The sequence below is a fragment of the Eumetopias jubatus genome, unplaced genomic scaffold, assembly GCF_037043125.1.
Source record: "Eumetopias jubatus isolate StellerSeaLion01/CBP00866 unplaced genomic scaffold, mEumJub1_p1.0 scaffold_6, whole genome shotgun sequence".
Lineage (NCBI taxonomy): Eukaryota > Metazoa > Chordata > Mammalia > Carnivora > Otariidae > Eumetopias > Eumetopias jubatus.
The window spans coordinates 54239915-54262373 of record NW_028274812.1 but is presented as its reverse complement, the minus strand read 5'-3'; the positions used below and the strand labels follow the sequence as shown (position 1 = coordinate 54262373).

At 37.9% G+C, this 22459-nt stretch overlaps 1 protein-coding gene across 2 annotated transcripts in view; it reads left to right on the top strand.

The window, feature by feature from the left end:
* The window catches only part of QRSL1 (glutaminyl-tRNA amidotransferase subunit QRSL1), a 32296-nt gene extending 26774 nt beyond the window's left edge, over positions 1-5522 (top strand). Inside the window, exon 11 of one of the 2 annotated variants that reach the window (XM_028104144.2) lies at positions 3241-5522. In XM_028104144.2, coding sequence (XP_027959945.1) covers positions 3241-3389 — 149 coding nt within the window. In that variant the 3' untranslated portion in view covers positions 3390-5522. Of the gene's footprint in view, positions 1-2367; positions 2946-3240 lie in introns of those variants that run through there. The other variant, XM_028104142.1, reaches the window with a different exon arrangement.
* The last annotated feature ends 16937 nt before the right edge of the window (positions 5523-22459 follow it).

Below are 22459 nucleotides of genomic sequence, written 5' to 3'. Positions count from 1 at the left end.
ATGTGTGTACGTGTGTGCATGTGTGGTATGTGCACATGCTTAGGCATGCGTGCACTTGCAGTCACCATGCACATGCATACTCAGAGTCATTCTACTAATAACGTAATTTTAACTTTTATTTTGGAAATTTTCAAACCTACCGAAAAGTTGAAAGAATGGTATAATGAATACCGATACACGTTTGCCTGGATTCATTCATTATGCCTAATCTGCTTTCTCCTTTCTTTCTCTCTGTATACACACACACACGCACACTTTTTTTTAGCTGAATAATTTGAAAGTTTCAACATCATGATACTTCACCCCTAAATACTTTAGCATAAATCTTCTAAAAATGGTGACATTCTCCCACATAACCACAATTCTGTTATCACACCTAGGAAAACTAACAAATATAATAATATTCCAAATGTAGTCCATACTTAAATTTTCTCAATTTTACCAAAAATGTCTTTTATAAAATTGTTTTTCCCCATAGATATATTACATTTGTTTATGATCTTTTTAAAATTTAGAACAATATCTCAGTTTTCTGCTTTAGGTTCTTGGTTTTTGTTTTTTTGTTTTTTTTGGAACATATCAGACTTTTATAATTTGTGTTTCAATCATCAAACAAAATGTAGAAAACTCAAGAGGTAAAGGAAAGCCTGTTGTATTTCCCCGTACTTTTGTTTACTATGTTCATTTCTTCCTGGTATATGAAGATTCTTTGTTTTATCATATCCTTTCTGTTTAAATTCCTTTAGCAATTCTTTTAGGGTAGGTCAGCTGTTAACCAATTCTTTTAACTTTCTAAGAATGCTTGATTTCCTTTCATGTTTAAAGGTTATGTTCACTGGATACAAGATTTGTGCTTGACGTTTCTTTTCTCTAGCACTTAAAAAATGTTATGCCACTTTCTTCTGGCCTGCATAGTTTAATCCCCCCCTTTTAAAATTTGTTTTAATTGACATTGACTTTTTTGAAGAGCCTAGTGCACTTGCCCTATAGGATATCCCATCCATAATCTGGATTTCTTAGATTGCTTCCTTATGATTGGGTTGGGTCAAACATTTTGGCAGAAATACATGGTCTTCACGTCAGGAAACAGTAAATGTCATTTTGTTCCACTTTCAGAGACTAAGTTGATTCCTTAGCTAAGGAAGTAAGTGCCAGGTGTTTTCCGTGTAAAAGTATATTTTTCCTTTTATCAATTATAACCAATTGGTGAGGTGAGACTTTGAGATTGTGTGAATATCCTGTTCCCCAAAAATCTTGAACCCAGTTTATGTCTATTGATGATCCTTGCCTGAATTATTTCCTGGAGAATTACAAAATGCTGATTTTTCTGTCATTCTTTCTACATATATTAGCTAGCAGTCTTCTTTAAAGACAGCTTTGCTTTTTTAAAAACTCAGTGTATTATAAACAATTACTGTCATTATTGGTTTTGATGCTCAAATTGGCCAAGAGCCCTTTCAAGTTACATGTAACCTTTAGACCTATCCCCATTAATTTCTAAAAACTTACTTACTTTATGGCATAACAAGATATCCCAGGATCTTGTGCTTTCTTTGCCCCAAACCTGGAATTAAAACTGAGTTACTATTTCTTATCTATCAAATTGGCAAACATTCAAAAGCTCAGCAATATATTCAGATGGTAATGCTGTAGTGAAAAAGCATTTTGCTGATGGGAGTTCAAAATAGTACAACTTTTTTTGGAGAGGAATTTGGCAAATATCTAGTTACATATGCATTTATCTTTTGATAAAGCAATCTGTATTCATCTGAGAGACTTTCAAAAATACCAAAAAACATGGGGCACCTGGGTGGCTCAGTCAGTTAAGCATCCGACTCCTGATTTTGGCTCAGGTCATGATCTCGGGTGGTGTGATCGAGCCCTGCATCATTGGGCTCCACGCTCAGTGGGGAGTCTGCTTGAGATTTTCTCCCTCTTCCCCTCCCCCTGCTCTCTCTCTCTCAAATAAATAAATAAATCTTAAAAAAAAAAAAAAGAATACCAAAAAACATATACACAAGGTAATTCACCCAAGCATGGTGTGAAATAGCTCAATACTGAAAACTACCTAAATGCCCAACACCCAGCCATAGAAGAATGAGTGAACAAATTATGGTACAAACCACATAATGGAGTGCTATGCAGCTATAAAAAAGGAATGAAGAAAGTCTCTGTGAGTTGATACACAGTGATTTCCAAGATATATTAAGTGAGCAAAGGAAGGTACAAAAGCATGCTTATCGTATGTTTTTTGTCATTTTTTAAACCTTATCTGTCTTGTACCTACTAGCACTGGAAAGCAGACTAAGTCTCCCCTTCTTAGAATGGAAAATTAATCAGCTAATAGGGTTTCTTTCTTGTCTTCAGGATTGCCAGCAGTGAGTGTCCCTGTAGCCCTCTCAAACCAAGGTTTGCCAATAGGACTTCAGTTTATTGGACGTGCATTTTGTGACCAGCAGCTTCTTAAAATTGCCAAGTGGTTTGAAAAACAAGTACAGTTTCCTGTTATTCAACTTCAAGAACTAATGGATGATTGTTCATCAGACTTTGAAATTGAAAAGTTATCTTCTGTTTCTCTGAAACAGTAGTGATAAATATAGCATGCAAATTAAAATAACTTGAAGATTTTATATTCAAGAGAAGTCGGATGATCTTGCTAAAGGCCTGTAATTTGGTTCAGTGTCAACACAGTCATTCCTTAGAATCACTTTTTAAAAACTCCTGTGATACAGTTAATTATAAGTCATCTGTCAGCATTTATGAAGTATCCACTAAGTATAGAGTACAGGATTTTTATATTAACACAGACACGTGTTCCTGGAAAATGATGCATTCTGCAAAAATGTTCATTAATAAGACCTTAGAGTAAAGGTAAACTTAGGGATATGCCTCTGAGAAGTTGTACATCTTTGTAACCAAAGTGCTAATAAAAGCTATAATTTGTACCTCCAGAGAAAACCTCAACAGCCACACAGATAGGCAATTCACACGTAGTGGAGGCTGCCTTGGGGGATGTTAAAAATGCACAAAAACAATAAAATGGGAATATTTGCTTCTGAGTGCTGAACAAAGGAGGTAGAAGAGGAGCTCTGAGCACTGGAGGAAGTGCAACCTGTTGGGCCCCAGAGTCATTCAAGACTGGGGGTATGCCTCTCTGGGGAGGAGCCCAGGTGCAGACGCTCTTGATTTCTCTAAAAATAGAGCTGCAATGACTGAAAACTTTCTCCTGTTTTGCTAAAGGTGAAAATTTGACTTCTGCCATCCCAGAACCCCATGCAAAGGAACCAGAACAACTCCATGTGACTTCATTTTCCTATTTACCAATGACAAATGAACTCGCTGGTATCATAGAAACATTTGTTGTAACCAAGAGACCATATTGGACTTGAAACTTGGGAGGCAGTGGAGCATGATTTTAGTGAGAAAGTTTCAAGATACAAGTATATTCAAATGAAAAACTGGTAGGTAATTTCGTGAGGATGCCAAAGATAGGAGGCCCATAGCCTCCTCCCTTACCCCATATTCTCTATTCCTTATGGTTTCCTTACCCCCTTAGCTTTCTTTACAAGTGCTCTCTGTTTGTGTCCCTTGAGCCCAAAGAGACATTAATACGAATCTGTATTCAATTTGAAAGAAAATTTTACGAAAATCATAGATTTACCTAACAGTCTAAAGTTTTATCATTGGATTTGTCTTTGCCAGAATACCATTGTCATCTCGTGTTGATCAGGTTCTAATTTGGCACTTACATGTTACTGATAAGAATATGGAAGCTGAATTATTATTTAATACATTCACTTTGTTTAGTAAGGAAACAGTCTTTTCTAAATATGAAGTACCTGAGGGAAAAAAATCTAAGTGGCAGAACCTTCTGCAGAGCCACTGGAATGTTGCATGGTAGGAAGTTAGCCTGCCTGTTACTTTCTCATTAATAGTTTTCTCTCCTCCCAGGATCCTTCCACTCCCAAATGGTCTGACAAGCTTTATATAAAATCTTTCTCTGCCAGGCCCACTAGTTTTCTTATAAATCACAGACTCTGAATCTGTGAATGAGGAAGAAATTCACAAGAGAGAATTGCATTTTTTTTTATGACAAGGGAAAACCATCTTCATTGAAGGAGCTAATATGATGTAAAAAGCAAAGAATAAATCTTTGCCCCAGTCTTTTTTTAATGTGTGTATAATTTGAAGTGAATTTTTTCCAAAGGATATTTGTCATTTCTCTTATTCCTGTATCTCTGCTTGAGCTGCACTGATGATTTGAATCTGGAAATAGGGAAGTGAAACATTGACTGTTCTCGCATAATACCCAACTAGCATGAAATAATACCTAATTTGTTTCTCTTTCTTCTCCGTCTTTACCCTAAGTCTAGTAGATCTATTTTACCAAATCATTGTCTGGGAATTTAAGTGGGAAATGGTTTCTGTACCTCTGCTAATTAAGTCCTGAAACTGTTAGCAATTCTGAAAGGCGAAGGTGGGTGAAAGTGTAACATGAGTCCCTTGATAAGACACAGCAAAACAAAAAGAAGTTAGATTCAACCACAAAAGCATCAGTAGAGTGAAAGAATGTGATGAGATCACAAAACCTGGCACCCCAACACCACCTAGAGCCCAGGGAGCAAGTGGGAAAGTCAGTGTTCCGTGTTGGCCCCCAGCATTACCAAGAAAATCGATTGAAACCAGGGAGGCAGAATGTTCTCTTGGCTCTTTGCTACCAGGTCATCAGGAACACAGAGGACCTTGAGCTGGCTAGAAAAGAGCCTGGTACCAAAAAGGAGCTTCTAAAAATGACAAGGAACAGTGACTCCTATTAGGAAATCACCTCTACCTTCTAACGTAGACAAGAAATACCTTTAGGATTTTATTTTTTATGTATTTATTTTTAAAGATTTTATCCATTTATTTGAGAGAGAGAGAATGAGCAAGAAAGAGCCAGCATGAGCGGTGGGGAGGCACAGAGGGAAAAAAAGCAGACTCCCCACTGAGCAGGAAGCCCAACAGCTTGATCCCAGGACCCCAGGATCACAACCTGAGCCGAAGGCAGACACCCAACCAACTGAGCCACCCAGGTGGCTCCCTTTAGGATTTTAGACTGAAGGACTGTGAGGAGAACCATTACAGGGCACCAGCAGGTAGAGCTCAGGGATGCTGCAAACTGTGTCATACCCTGCTCCAGTCAAGGAAATGGAACAAGCTAATGGAATTTTCACAATAGCTTCTGTTGAGAGAAGATCAACAGTTAAGATCAAGTAGTTAATGAAAATTCATTAACTACTTTTGATCTCCCTTTCCTCAAGCATCTGATTATCTATACCAAGGTTAAATGTTCATTGACTGTGCAAGCCTGGGGTAAGATGTGTTCTAGAAGCACCAGAGGACAGTTTAGAGTAGAAGGTCTTGCTCAGTTATTTCGTGACTTAAGCAGTGTGTACACTAGAACATAAACCTGAAGTTTTAATAAAGGCAAATAATATGAGAAAAACCCAGCCAACATTAAATAAAATTATTAGAGGATTTCAGAGGTTTTTTTTTTTTTTATTTCTTTTTCTTTACACCTCAATGGAATATAAATCCAGAAGGATTTTAGGCAATTTATTAAAAACATATTATTATGATGGTATAAAAGTAAATAGTTGAGGAAATCAGTAAAGTGATAAAAGTAACAAGAAAGGACAAAACCAGGAATAAAGTTTTAAAATAAAAAGGCTTCTCAAGGTATTTATGTAGATACTTAAACCTGTGTAGTATGACACAGTGGGAAATTTTCCAGTAGCTTACCTAGTGAGTAAGGCCACCAGATTTAAAAATCAAATAAACTTGGGTTTGAGCCCTATTATTGCCATTTACAAGCTGTGTAACCTGTCCGAGCTTCAGTATCCTGACTGAATAAAGAGATAATATTTACTCCAAGGGATGGTTGGGAGGATTAAATTTAAATGATGTGCTGAAAGCACCTAGCATGATGCCTGCTAGACCAAGCACTTAATAATTTGTAGCTGTAAGTAAATGCATACAATTATAAACTTAAGTCATTTTCCTATACAGTTGACCCTTGAACAACACAGGTTTGAACTGCATGGGTTCACTTACATGTGAATTTTTTTATAAGTACAGTACCGTAAATGTATTTTCTCTTCCTTTTGGTTTTCTTAATAAAATTTTCTCTAGCTTACTTTATTGTTAAGAATACAGTATATAATGCATATAAGTGCCCAATGCTCTGGCTTCCCCTGAGGATAAAGTTTAAAATATCAGAAAGAACTGATGGCCTGCCTATTTCTAAAGCAATTTCCATGAGCTTTTTTTTTTTTTATAAAGAATTGGATAATACAGCATTCAAAGACCTGAAGGTCTTCCAAAGGCCAATCAAATTAAGAGCAAGACCAACATGCTCTTTTAAGAATGAAGCCTCCCAACTTCCCTAATTTGGGGAAGGAAACAGGCATCAAAGTCCAGGAGGCACAGACAACCCCCCTCAAAATCAATAAAAATAGGTCAACACCCCAACATCTAATAGTAAAACTTACAAGTCTCAGAAACAAAGACAAAATCCTGAAAGCAGCTCGGGACAAGAGGTCTAACCTACAACAGTAGAAACATTAGATTGGCAGCAGACATATCCACAGAGACATGGCAGGCCAGAAAGGACTGGCATGATATATTCAGGGCACTAAACGAGAAAAATAATGATACCCAGGTAGGCTGCCATTGAAAATAGAAGGAGAGATAAAAAGCTTCCAGGACAAACAAAAACTAAAAGAATTTGAAAAACACCAAACAAGCCCTATAAGAAATATTGAAAGGGGTCCTCTAAGCAAAGAGAGAGCCTAAAAGTAACATAGACCTGAAAGGAACAGAGACAATATACAGTAACAGTCACCTGACAGGCAATACAATGGTACTAAATTCTTCAATAGTTACCCTGAATGTAAATGGGCTAAATGCCCCAATCATAAGACACAGGGTATCAGATTGGTTAAAAAAAAAACAGGACCCACTGATATGCTGTCTGCAAGAGACTCATTTTAGACCCAAAGACACCTCCAGATTTAAAGTTGGGTGTGGGGGGGGGTAGAAAACAATTTACCATGCTAATGGACACCAAAAGAAAGCTGGGGTGGCAATCCTTATATCAGACAAATTAGATTTTAAGCCAAAGACTATAATAAGAGATGAGGAAGGACACTACATCATACTTAAAGGGTCTATCCAACAAGATCTAACAATTGTAAATATTTATGACCCTAACATGGGAGCAGCCAAATATATAAGCCAATTAATAACAAAATCAAAGTAACACATCGACAATAATACAAAAATAGTAGGGGATTTTAATACCCCCCTCACTGAACTGGACAGATCATCTAAGCAAAAGATTAACAAGGAAATAAAGGCTTTAAATGACACACTGGACCAGATGGACTTAACAGACATATTCAGAACATTCCATCCCAAAGCAACAGAATACACATTCTTCTCTGGTGCACATGGAACATTCTCCAGAATAGATCACATCCTAGGTCACAAATCAGGTCTCAACTGGTACCAAAAGATTGGGATCATTTTCTGCATATTTTCGGAACACAATGCTTTGAAACTTGAACTCAATCACAAGAGGAAAGTTGGAAAGAACTCAAAAACATGGAGGCTAAAGAGCATCCTACTAAAAAATGAATGGGTCAACTGGGAAATTAAAGAAGAACTAAATACATGGAAACAAATGAAAATGAAAACACAACTGTTCAAAATATTTGGGATGCAGCAAAGATGGTCCTAAGAGGATAGTATATAGTAATACAAGTCTTTCTCAAGAAACAAGAAAGGTCTCAAATACACAACCTAACCCTACACCTAAAGGAGCTGGAGAAAGAACAGCAAATAAAGCCTAAACCCAGCAGGAGAAGAGAAATAATAACGATCAGAGCAGAGATCAATGAAATAGAAACCAAAAGAACAGCAGAACAGATCAACAAAATGGAGCTGGTTCTTTGAAAGAATTAAGATTGATAAACCCCTGGCCAGATGTATCAAAAAGAAAAGAGAAAGGACCCAAATCAATAAAATCATGAATGAAAGAGGAGAGATCACAACCAACACTAAAGAAATAACAATTATAAGAACATATTATGAGCAACTATATGCCAGCAAATTAGACAACCTGGAAGAAATGGATGCATTCCTAGAGAAGTATAAACTACCAAAACTGAACCAGGAAGAAATAGAAAACCTGAACAGACCCATAACCACTAAGGAAATTGAAGCAGTCATCAAAAATCTCCCAACAAACAAGAGCCCAGGGCCAGACGGTTTCCCAGGGGAATTCTACCAAACATTTAAAGAAGAATTAATACCTATTCTTTCTGAAACTGTTCCAAAAAAATAGAAATGGAAGGAAAACTTCCAAACTCATTTTATGAGGCCAGCATTACCTTGATCCCCAAACCAGACAAAGACCCCATCAAAAAGGAGAATTACAGACCAACATCCCTGATGAACATGGATGCAAAAATTCTCACCAAAATACTAGCCAATAGGATCCAACAGTACATTAAAAGGATGATTCACCATGACAAAGTGGGATTTATTCCTGGGCTACAAAGTTGGTTCAACATGCGCAAATCAATCAATGGGATACAATACACTTATAAAAGAAGAACAAGAACCATATGATCCTCTAGATGCAGAAAAAGCATTTGACAAAGTACAGCATCCTTTCTTGATCAAAACTCTTCATAGTGTAGGGATAGAGGGTACATCATAAAAGCCATCTATAAAAAACCCACAGTGAATATCGTACTCAATGGGGAAAAACCGAGAGCTTTCCCCCTAAGGTCAGGAACATGGCAGGGATGTCCATCACCACTGCTATTCAACATAGTATTAGAAGTCCTAGCCACAGCAATCACACAACAAAAAGAAGTAAAAGGCATATGAATCGGCAAAGAAGAAGTCAAACTCTCTTTGCAGATGATATGATACTTTATGTGGAAAACCCAAAAGACTCCACCATAAAACTGCTAGAACTCATACAGGAAGTCAATAAAGTGGCAGGATATAAAATCAATGCACAGAAGTCAGTTGCATTTCTATACATCAACAACAAGACAGAAGAAAGAGAAATTAAGGAGTCGATCCCATTTACAATTGCACCCAAAACCATAAGATACCTGGGAATAAATCTAACCAAAGAGGCAAAGAATCTGTACTCAGAAAACTACAGAATACTCATGAAAGAAATTGAGGAAGACACAAAGAAATGGAAAAACGTTCCATGCTCATGGATTTGAAGAAGAAATACTGTGAAAATGTCTATGCTACCTAGAGCAATCTACATATTTAACACAATACCTATCAAAATACCATCAACCTTTTTCAAAGAAATGGAACAAATAATCCTAAAATTTGTATGGAACCAGAAAAGACCCCGAATAGCCACAGAAATATTGAAAAAGGAAAGCAAAGCTGGTGGCATCACAATTCTGGACTTCCAGCTCTATTACAAAGCTATAATCATCAGGACAGTATGGTACTGGCACAAAAACAGACACATAAATCAATGGAACAGAATAGAGAGCCCAGAAATGGACCCTCAACTCTATGGTCAACTCATCTTCGACAAAGCAGGAAAGAATGTCCAGTGGAAAAAAGACAGTCTCTTCAACAAATGGTGTTGGGAAAATTGGACAGCCACATGCAGAAGAATGAAACTAGACCATTTCCTTACACCACACACAAAAATAGACTCAGAATGGAAGAAAGACCTCAATGTGAGACAGGAGTCCATCAAAATCCTTGAGGAGAACACAGGCAGCAACCTCTTCAACCTCAGCCGCAGCAACTTCTTCCTGGACACATTGCCAAAGGCAAGGGAAGCAAAGGAAAAAATGAACTATTGGGACTTCATCAAGATAAAAAGCTTTTGTACAGCAAAGGAAACAATCAACAAAACCAAAAGACAGTCGACAGAATGGGAGAAGATATTTGCAAATGACATATCAGATAAAGGGTTAGTATCCAAAATCTATAAAGAACTTATCAAACTCAACACCCAAAGAACAAATAATCCAGTCAAGAAATGGGCAGAAGACATGAACAGACATTTTTCCAAAGAAGACATCCAAATGGCCAACAGACGCATGAAAAAGTGCTCAACATAACTCAGCATCGGGGAAATCCAAATCAAAACATCAATGAGATACCACCTCACACCAGTCAGGATGGCCAATATTAACAAGTCAGGAAAGGACAGATGTTGGCAAGGATGCAGAGGAAGGGGAGCCCTCCTACAGTGTTGGTGGGAATGCAAGCTGGTGCAGCCACTCTGGAAAACAGTATGAGGTTCCTCAAAAAGTTGAAAATAGAGTTGCCCTATGACCCAGCAATTGCACTACTGGGTATTTACCCCAAAGATACAAATGTAGTGATCCAAACAGGCACATGCACCCCAATGTTTATAGCAGCAATGTCCACAATAGCCAAACTATGAAAAGAGCCTAGATGTCCATCAACAGATGAATGGATAAAGAAGAGGTGGTATATATATACAATGGAATATTAGGCAGCTATCAAAAAAAGAAAAGAAATTCTGCCATTTGCAACAATGTGGATGGAACTAGAGGGTATTATGCCAAGTGAAGTAAGTCCATCAGAGAAAGATAAATATCATATGATCTCACTGATATGTGGGATTTGAGAAACAAGGCAGAGGATCCTAGGGGACGGGAGGGAAAAATGAAACAAGACGAAACCAGAGAGGGAGACAAACCATAAGAGACTCTTATGTTTCTCAGGAAACAAACTGAGGGTTGCTAGAGTGGAAGGGGGTGGGAGGGTTGGTGTGGCTGGGTAATGGGCATTGGGGACGGTATGTGCTATGGTGAGCGCTGTGAATTATGTAAGACTGATGAATCACAGACCTGTAACCCTGAAGCAAATAGTACCTTATATGTTAAAAAAAAAAAAAAAAAGAATTACTGTGCCCCCCCCCAAAAAAGAAGAATGCAGCCTCCCAAAATATGGCTATCCCATATGCCTGGGGGGGAGGGTGGGAATGATTTTGACAGAGCCAAGTTCTTCCTCATAAAACTCCATTCCGTTCCAATATATAGATAAATACACAGATAACTGAAGCCCAAAATTACATCTTCACTGCAATTATTTTAACATAGGAAAATTTTAAAGTCGATGTTACCAATGACCTGCTAGTATAGCCATCGGGGAAATAAAAGTTAATAAAATACCCATAGAGCATCTAATGGTAACTATTTTCCAAGATAATTTTTTTTGCAAAATGGACCTGTAGAATAACATGATAGAATTGGTGTCAGATATCTGCCAAGATGGTAATTGACAATTTTAGCAGAGTTCATTTAGCAGGACCAGTTGTCTATAGAGGCCAATCATAGTATAGAATCCTTATTTCTCTGATTTCTGTGATAGGGGTGAGGGATGTATGCATCTAAATCATCCCAAACTGGTTTCAAGTCATTAACATACAAACTCAAAGGAAGCAAGGCTGGAATTCAGAGTTTTAAGACTTAAAATAACAAAGTAAATTCTAATACAGTATTCTCAGAACCATCTTATAGCATGCATGTAAAAATACAGAGAGCATCAAATTACATGCAAATTATTTTTCTTAGCTATACCAGTCTATTTCTTCACGGAAATGGCAGGTAATTGGTGCAGAATTAAGGTGGTGCTAATGGGAAAAGAAGTGAGATATCATAAAGTGAAAATCAGAATTTAGAGCTTAACTGGATTAGAGGGTATGAGAGAAAGAAGAGAAAGAAACATGATTTTTATCCTGAGAAATGCTCACAACTAGAAGAATGATGCCATTCTTATTAAAAACAAGGGGAAGTAACATGATTTGTAGGGGCTGAAGTTGAATTCCATAATCAAGTGGAAATACCTAATGTTGGGAGAAGAGGAAAGTAAAATGGAGTTTGGGGAGTCAAAAGGATAATAAATAGTCAAATCTTTATATTGAGTCTCTTCTTCCCCCATGTTTTATGATGAAAATTTTCAAATGTAAAGCACATACACCACCTATATTCTGCCATTGCAATTTTACTGTATTTCCTTTATCACATATCTGTCCCTCTATTATCTCTATTCATCCATTAGTCTACCTTATTTTTAAAATATATATCTCAAAGCACATTTTGCCCTAAATATTTACGCATACCTAACATTGACTTGAGTTCAATATTTGTTTATGGATTTTTTTAATGTAAAACTTATATACAATGAAATGCACAAATCTTACCTATACGTTCCTTGAGTTTTGACAAATACATATACCTGTGTAACCCAACCTTATCAACACAGAGACCACAGTACTATAATTTCTGTCACTCCAGAAAATTATCTCATGTCCTCTATCAGTCCCTGCTCCCACCCCTCCAGAGCCAACCATTCTTCAGACTTTTCCCCAACACAATTTAGTTTTGTTTATTCTAGAATTTCATATGAATGTAATCTGCATTGGGTTACTTAAAAGATTATTAGGGGAATGCAAGATCTCAGCTTTTGAATCTGATTTGAACAGATTTTAAGAGGTTTGCATTTTTAAGTAACAAAGGTAATGTACGTTCTCTGTGGTGGGGGCGAGAAAGAAAACAGAAAAACACAAAAAAAGAATAAAAATCACTTGTTACCTCACCATCTAGACACATGTATATGTAAATACAGATGTAGATGTATGTATTTTATTAACAAAATCGGTGTCCTTTCACACAGCTGTGTAGCCATCACCACTAGGTTCCAGAACTTTTTCATCAACCCCACGTCCATAAGCAGTCCTATCCCATTCCACTCTCTTTTTAGCTCTTGGCAACTACTAATTTATTTTCTGTCTCTATGAATTTGTCTTTTCTGGACATTTTGTATCGATGCAATCATATAGTATGTGACCTTTTGTGTCTGGCTTCTTTTACTTAGCAAAATGTTTTCAAGGTTTATGAATGTATCAATATCTTATTGCTTTTTAGGCCTAAATAATATTCCAATGTGTAGACATATCACATTTTGTCTATTTACTCATCAGTTGATGGACTTTTGGATTATGTTCATTTTGGGAATGAAAAATGTTGCTATAAACATTCATATACAAGTATTTGTGTGAACGTGTTTTCATTTTGCTTGAATATATACCCTAGAACTAATGGGTCATACGGTCACTCTGTATTTAATGTTTTTTTTCTGTATCTAACTTTTTGAGGAACTGTCAAACTGTTTTCCAAAGTGGCTGCATCATTTCATATTCCCACCAGCAATATACAAGGGTTCTAATTTACATCCTTGTCAACACTTGGTATTGTCTATCTTTCTTATTATAGCCATCCCAGTGAGTGTGAAGCAATATCTCACTGTAGTTTTGATTTGCATTTCTCTACTGACTAATGATATTGAGTATCTTTTCATGTGCTTACTTTATATATAGAAGTTTTTTGGAGAAATGTCTATTCATATCTTATGCTCATTTTAAAATTGGGTTTTCTTTTTATTGCTGAATTTGAGGGTTTTTTAAATTATTTTGGGTAGACATCCCTTATCAGACATATGATTTGTCAATAGCTTTTCCCATTCTGTAAGTTACCTTTTCTTGTTCTTGATGGTTTTCTTGTAAGCAGTAAAGTTTTTTATTTTGATAAAGTCTAATTTATCTATTTTTGCTTTTGTGGTTTTTGCCTTTGGTGTCATTTGTCAAATGTCTCTAATATATTTTAGTAAATGGTATGAAGAAGGCATCTAACTTAAAAAAAATTCCAATTAACTCAGTGCCTGTTCATACTATTATTATAGTCTAAAAGTTTATATGTAGTTTGGTCTGGTTTTGGCTCGTTGTCAGAGCTTTGTTAGTTTTTCTCAAGGCGACCCCCAGAGTAGCCTGAGTGTAGCATTCAAAAAATAGTGAGACCTACAGTTTTGCTTCTGCCCACTTTTGTATAGCCAGGTATTTCACACTCTAAGGCATTTATTAAATGTTTATTGAATTGAACCTAAATGAGTTGAAGTGAATTGAATTAGAAAATGGTTTGAGGAAGGAAAAGTATGAACAATCATGGCATAGCCAACACTGTGTCCCAGCACTGTTCACACTGTTTTTCCATTTCTGCTGAGGTCATCTCTGCTCTTGCCAAAACCGCTCTTTCAACACTTTTTTTTTAATGAAGTTTTTATTTAAATTCCAGTTAGCCAACATGCAGTGCAATATTAGCTTCCCAGTGCACAACTAAGTGATTCAACACCTTCTCAATACAATGTGGCAATCGCTAATGTTGTTTGCCACATATTTCCAGTTCTCTCTACTCACAGACCCTCCTGTGGTGAAGTGTACTCATGTGCCTAATTCCAGTCAATGCACTGTGGGTGGAAGTATCATGTGTTTGGGCCAGAGTTTGCTAGGTGGGCACTCTCCAGACTTCTCTTGTCTCTCCAGCAAGGTTCAAAATGGTGGCTGCTCTATCAGCTTGAGTCCCTGAGTGACTAAGATTAGTAGAATTCCTCTGTCAACCCAGTGGATGAGTAGCATCCTCTGGGTCGAGCAAAAAATAAAACTTTTTAAAACTTTTGTTGTTTTAAGCCATTAAAATTGGGGGAAGAAATTTCATGAAGCAGGGCGCCTGGGTGGCTCAGTTGGTTAAGCGACTGCCTTCGGCTCAGGTCATGATCCTGGAGTCCCAGGATCGAGTCCCGCATCGGGCTCCCTGCTCGGCGAGGGGTCTGCTTCTCCCTCTAACCCTCCCCGCTCTCATGTGCTCTCTCTCTCTCTCTCTCATTCTCAATCTCTCAAAATACATAAATAAATCTTTAAAAAAAAAAAAGTTCATGAAGCATAACAGCCTATCTCAACAAATACCCCAGTCATTGTCCTACCCTTGAGTCACTGGTCTACTTTTTTGAATGGAAGCTAAAGAACTTCATGTAGCGCATGAAGAAATTGGGCCTGAAGTGATTTCACATTTTTGTCCTCATTCACTCTTCTCAGATGTATAACAGCTTCAACTATATTTTAGGGTAAGCCCACCATTTGTATATAGAAGCTGAGTGTTCCAGAACTGTTCCAGTCCAAAAAATGAAATGCCTGGTAAATTAGCATTTCCATAAAAAACGTAAAAGAAACATTAATGTAGTTATATTAAATAGGTTATAATTTACAGAGGAAAGGGGCACCTGGGTGGCTCAGATGGTTAAGCGTCTGCCTTCGGCTCAGGTCATGATCCCAGGGTCCTGGGATCGAGCCCGCATCGGGCTCCCTGCTCAGCGGGAAGCCTGCTTCTCCCTCTCCCACTCCCTCTGCTGTGTTCCCTCTCTCGCTGTGTCTCTCTCTGTCAAATAAATGAATAAAATCTTTAAGAAAAAAAATAATTTACAGAGGAAAAAAACCTAGTTTTCAGTGACGGCAAAACGTTCAACATGGCGCAGAAAGATCACTATTAAGAAATGTGAGATTAACTCACCAAATTTGATACAAATTACCATTTTTCAATCTATTCCATGGCCTTTTATGCTTCTATTTAGCGGACATTTACAAAACTCTTAATGTTGATGTTGTGCCCATTATCCAAATGCATTAAACAGTGAGATCTCAGCAAAATATAAAGTGGTATAAACTATAAGCATTAGTATAAACAAAATGGATGTATATAACTTGATAAATTGATCATTTGGCAACTTGCTGTCTTGACCTAGAGCTTATATAATACTGGAGCTTTTATAAACATAATCCAGGTAATATAATCATAATCCAGAAAGAAGTAGTATTTTTGTATCAAAGAGTTTCAACATACTTCCCCCCCGCCCCCGTGACAGTGATTAATTTGAATTTCAACATTTCTAGAAGAAACAATTTAACTAAGAGTTTCAAAGGGAATTTAAATTTATCCCATTGGCTCTATATGGGACATAAAAGCCTTGGTATAGGAGCACTTCCACTGGAAAAGGATTATACATTTTGAAGCTTAATGAACTGCCAGTATGAAATAATTACTAGCAAAGAAACTAGGACTGCTACAGAATTAACTTGAAATTGGAATTAACTTGAAATTGGAATTAACTTTGGAATTAGTCTAACAGCTAAATTGTATTGCCACCATTACAGGCAGGCAACTTAAGCATTAGTCGAAAATAACATTTTTATTTTTATCATGCATTATTTTTATGAAAACCCTCACACTTTCCAAACACAAGTGAAGTTTCAAAATATGCTTGATCAATAGGTTATATACATATTGGAGCAAATGCCTATAGCATTTTTAATAAGTCAAAAGAAAAACAATATTAAAATATTTACTTTATAGATAAGTTACTGTCTCAGTCTGAAATCTGAATCTCTCCGTCTTTTTTAATTGAAATATAGTTGACACACAATATTACATTAGCTTCAGGTGTATAACACAGCCATTCAACAAGTTTATATGTTAGGCTATGCTCACCACAAGTGGAGCTTCGGTCGGCTACCATGCAACCTATTTCAATACCACTGACTATATTCCCTGTGCTGTACCTTTCATCCCCGTGACTTATTCATTTCATAACTGGAAGCCTGTATCTCCTATTCTCATTCACTCATTTGGCCCATCCTCCACCCCCCTCCCCTCTGGAACCATCATTTGTTCTCTGAATTTATGGGTCTGTTTCTGCTTTTAGTTTATTTTGTTTTTTAGATTCCACATATAAGTGAACTCATATGGTATCTTTGTCTGACTTATTTCACTTAGCATAATGCCTTCTAAGTTGATCCATGTTGTTGCAAATGGCAAGATCTCATTTTTTTTATGGCCAATATTCCTCTGTGTGGTGGTGGTGTGTGTGTCTATATACCACATCTTTATCCATTCATTTATGGATGGACACTTAAGTTGCTTCCATATCCTGGCTACTGTAAATAATGCTGCAGTAAACATAGGGGTACATATATTTTTTTAGAATTTGTGTTTTCATTTTCTTTGGGTAAATACCCAGTAGTGGGATTATTGGATTGTCCAATATTTCCATTTTTAATTTCTTTTTTTAAAAGGTTTTATTTGTTTATTTGAGACAGAGAGAGAGAGAGCACAAGCGGGGAGGAGGTTTGGAGGGAGAGGGAGAATCAGACTCCTGACTGAGCAGGGAGCCCAATGCGGGACTCGATCCCAGGACCCTGAGATCATGACCTGAACCAAAGGCAGTTGCTTAACTGAGTGAGCCACCCAGGTGCCCCCCCATTTTTAATATCTTTTTTTTTTAAGATTTTATTTATCCATTCTACAGGGAGAGACACAGCGAGAGAGGGAACACAAGCAAGGGGAGAGGGAGAGGGAGAAGCAGGCTTCCCACTGAGCAGGGAGCCCGATGTGGGGCTCGATCCCAGGACCCTGGGACCATGACCTGAGCCGAAGGCAGACGCTTAACGACTGAGCCACCCAGGCGCCCCCCCCCACTTTTAATATCTTGAGGAAACTCCATACTGTTTTCCACAGTGGCTGTACCAACTTACATTCCCACCAACAGTGTATGAGTCTTCCTTTTCCTGCACAGCCTCACCAACACTTGTTATTTCTTGTGTTTTTTATTGTAGCCATTCTAACTAGTGTGAGTTGATCTCTCATTGTAGTTTTGATTTGCGTTAGTGATGATGAGTGATGTTGAGCATCTTTTCATGTGTCTGCCATCTGGATGCTTCTTCGGATCCTCTTCCACCTCTCATCTGATTAATTCCAACTCATTCTTTAAGACGTGGCCTAGGCATGCTCTTTCCAAAAGTCTTCTCTTGCTTATATGCACACACACACACACACACACGTAAGGTACTTTCACGCCATTGTGCCAGTCAAAACTCTTGCATATCTATATCATAAGTTTTATTATACTGTATGATACTTCCCTATGAGATAGTACTATCACCACACTACAAATTCTTGAAGGTAACAAATATTTCTCAATTATTTTGTGTTCTGCAATATCTAATATTTAGAAGACAATATTTGTTGAAGTAATTAATTAACATCATGAAGTTGTCAATGTACCACTCTTTCCAGAAATCTAAAAGACAAAAATAAGTAAAGTTGTATTAACTGGAAGGAAAGAGTTAAAATGATCACTTTCAGATTATATAATTGCATTCCTTGAAAGACCCAAGAGAATCAACTGAGAAATAATTCTAAATAATAGAAGAACTGGGTGCAGCCAACATGGAAAATGATATGGCAATTCCTCAAAAAATTAAAAATAGAAATACCACACAATCCAGCAATCCCACTACTGGGTATTTACCCGAAGAAAAAGAAAACTCTAATTTGAAGAGATATATGCAGCTCTGTGTTTATTGCAGCATTATTTACAATAGCCAAGATATGGAAGCAACCCAAGTGTCTACTGATAGATGAATGGATAACGATGAAGTATATAGAGACAATGGACTGTTACAAATGTTGGTTTCCAGAGGGGAGGAAAGAAGGGGGATGGGCAAAATGAGTGAATGGGAGTGGGAGATAACAGACTTCCATTCATGGAATGGGTAAATCGCAGGGATGAAAGGTGCTGCACAGGGAACATAGTCAGTGGCATTGTACTAGCGTTATATGCTGACAGACGGCAGCCACACTTGTGGTGAGGATGGCGTAACATAGAAACTTATTGAATTATTATGTCAGACACCTGAAATTAATGTTAACCAATATGTGTAAACTGTACCTCAATTAAAAAAAAGAAGAATGAAAGAATTGAGTAAGGTGGCTCAGTACAAAATTAGTGTTCAGAAATCAATAATCTTTCTATATACAAACAGGAATCTGCTAGAACTGCACTGTCCAACACAGTAGCCACTAGCCACATGTAACTACTTAAGTTTTAATTAAAATTAAAGAAAACTAAAAATTTGGCTTCTTAGGGACATTAGCCATGCCCCAAGTCCTCAACAGTCACTTGAAGTTTTGGGGGAGATAGACAATCTGTAACTTTTTTCCACAGGTCACATGAAAAAATAAACAAGCAATAAAGGTCAGGGAAACTCTGAAAAAATAATAACAAGAGGAACAGCCCCAGAGTGATATAAATAAAACAGAATAGAAATTCCAGAAGCTTACTCAAATACCTACAAAATTTTTGTATGTGATAAAGGTGGAATTTCAAATCAATGGTAAACAAGAATTATTCAATAGATCATGTTAGGACTTGATAACTACCCAGAAAAAAACAAATTTGTATCCCTACTTCACCCCTTACTCCAAAATAATTTGCAAGCATAGTAAAAATGTAAACATAAAGAAAGCTATATTACAGCATTGTTCATAATAGCAAAATATCGGAAGCAACCTGATAATACTATTTAAGCATTAGAAAAGAAAATTTGTAGCTCGATTATGTTCTGATATGGATTGCAGAAGGAGTATGTGTGTAAGAAGCATGTAGTAAGGTACCATTTGTGTAGACTTTCATGTGTAGAGAGCATCTCTGGAAGGGGGAACACAAGAAACTGGTTTCCTCTGGAGAGGCAAACTAGTAGCTCTAGGACAGGGGTGAGAAGAGACTGTTTTCACTGATGCCTCTTTTGTACTACTGAATTTTTTTTTAAGATTTTATTTATTTATTTGTCAGAGAGAGGGAGAGAGTGAGCACAAACAGGGGGAATGGCAGACAGACGGAGAAGCAGGCTCCCTGCTGAGCAAGGAGCCCAACCCCCAACCCAGGACTTGATCCCAGGACCGTGGGATCATGACCTGAGCCAAAGGCAGATGCTTAACTAACTGAGCCACCCAGGCGTCCCCTGAATTTTTTTACAATATATATGAATCAACTATTTTAAAAATAAATTTATTGTAAAAACCCAAACCTAAATTTACAAAAATATTGCATCTCCCCTACCTTCCACACCCGTCCCAAATTTAATTTTTTATGTAAGAGCTGCAAAAGGTCTATGGGCAGTAATATCAGGCTTCAGTGCAGTAAACTCTTATCTAGAAGGTTCAAACTTAGCAAGCTGCTCAATAAGTGTTCAGTAAGCAATGAGGACCTGCTATCAATGCACTTAGTAAGTACTTGTTCAGATGGAATTTTATGTTATTTAAAGAAGGCTTTTTAAAAAGGGGGTACTTTGGATTACAGCAAAAGTGAAGAGCCAAAGTAGTCTGTAGTCATTCCACAATGTACAAACATAAATGGACTGAATGATGAGAAGTGGAATGAGTTCAGAGAAACCTAAGTAGAAGAGTGCTCTATAGAGTGGAACTAAGATCTTTTCCAGTCCCTCCCCAGCACTCTGGCATGCACACCGCTGTATGCAACTCCAAGGCTACCCTTGGGAACCTCCTCCACCTACCCAAACACTTCCACCTCACTTTAAAGTGTCTAAACTTACACCCAGTGATCTTTAACACAAATTATATCTCACTCGCCAATAGGAATGGAATTGTCTAATTCCACCATTTGCTTTTTGACAGTTCAGACAGTTTAGATCTCTTAAAAGGCACAGTGAGTTTTTCTGGGTATTGACATGATGTTCTTCAAGCCTGAAGAAATTATTCTAGAACAAGTTTATCTGTTAAAGACTACCCTAGAAAACCCTGGGCAGAAAAAAATTCTGCCATGTAACACAATTTAACATTTAACAATTTCTTTTTATTAGCAGTTTCTTTTAATTCAAGATAATCAACTGAAACAAAGTAAATCTATTTATAATTACATTTATTGTCCAGTACTTATATGCAGATTTCATTGGTAAAACACAGCTCCTCTGGAGCCTCAATTACTTCATCCATTAAATGGGGATAATATTATCTGCTCTACTAACACTGGATGTTTACTATAAGAACTGAAGATGTGAAAGCAATTTGAAAGATGTCAAACAATTTTCAATTGCCCGTTATCTTTCTTTGTTAAGAAAGAGGCAACCAATTCCTTCTAAATATATCAGATTTAATCTGCCACAAAGTTTGCCCAGTGTCGAGCTCTGAATTAGTGATTTAGCTTTCTGTCCAGCAAAATGAAAATTTATAGATTAGATGTAAAAATGCTTTTATCATTAAAAAATTATTGAAAACATTTTTAGAAATATAAACATTATCCTGGTGGGTAGAGAAAGCGGCGTCTTTAAGAAGGGGAAGATAGGAATACCTGAGTAAATTACACAATTTGCACAGCTGATTTCATAGATTTTTAACTTTTTAAACAACATTTGAGGTCTAATCTATTGGCTTCCAAACATGCAAAGAGAAGATTTTCTTTTTGACATTCCTCAATCTCACACGTGTGCAAAACCACACACATTTCTTTTCTCACTTATAGCACAAATTCTAGTTAGATCAAAAGTCAATGTTTACGCGATTACAAGCTGCGAAGGATGCTGTGATGAGCCACCTTCTTCAGGACGGAAGAACTTCGCCTCCAACTGCTGGACGTGCTGTTGGCAAGCACCTCTCCACTGGTGACCTGCTTTGGAATTGGTTCACCTTCCAAGAGCTGCCTTTCCCACTGTCACGACCCCTTGCCAGAGTAGCTGCCACTCAATGACTGTTCAACATGGTAGTAAAAGGCCCTCCCTGCAACTTGGGAAAATTCTCAAGGGCCATGGCTTTCGAGCTCCTTATGGAGTCAGCTGAGGTCTCCGTCATGGCCGGATTCTCCCTCTGTGCCATCCTGCTTCCTTCCTTTTCTTCCTTCCCACAGGTGTTGATCCCAAGAGTACTCCCTAGTACTTGCCTTCCAAGGAACCCAACCTGTGACAGTTGATACCAGGAACCGTCTGAGAAAGCAGATGCTAAGATGGGATTGGGGAGCTGGATCACCTGCCATCGGGTTGGCGGAAGGGGGAGCACCCAGAGCACCAGGGAACAATGCAGGTGTGAAACTCACTGGTGGTGGCCAAGGCCCTAGCTGCAGCTGCGGCGCTCTATCAGACATTTGAGCAATATGGGGAAAACAGCAACTAGAAGGACACTAATGGTGGCTTTTCCTAAACTCAATGATTGGTCTGGAAAAAGATAATGAAAGACGAAGAGTGACTGATGGACCTTAAAAAGTATAGAAGTGTGAAAGCCAAAGTCCTCCTTGGTGGCATATAAAGAATCACTTTTCTCCTGCAGCAGAGACACCGAGAAAGCTGAAGAGGAGGCTCGGGATTTAATCATAAGGGTCGCAGAGTTCCAAAAAGTTAAGCTATTACTCTAGGCAGGTGGGCTATGCCAAGGTCAGGGCTCCGGCTGAAGAGGAGCCTGACAGTTGGATGGGGACATCTGCGCCTGCAGAACTGGTCCTCTCCTCCCTCTCCTGGGCAAGACAACCCGAGAAGGCCATTCCCCTAGGAAACAGCATGTGCCCCCTCCGATCTGCCCCAACCTTTTTGCCTGACCCCTAGGCCAATAACTAAACATAAGTTGTAAGGTCCCTGGGCCGAGGAGGAAAGCAGTGCACCCCACCGGAGCTGTGGGACCTAGTCCATGGGAAGGGGCAGGAGCTAGGAGAGAAGCCATGG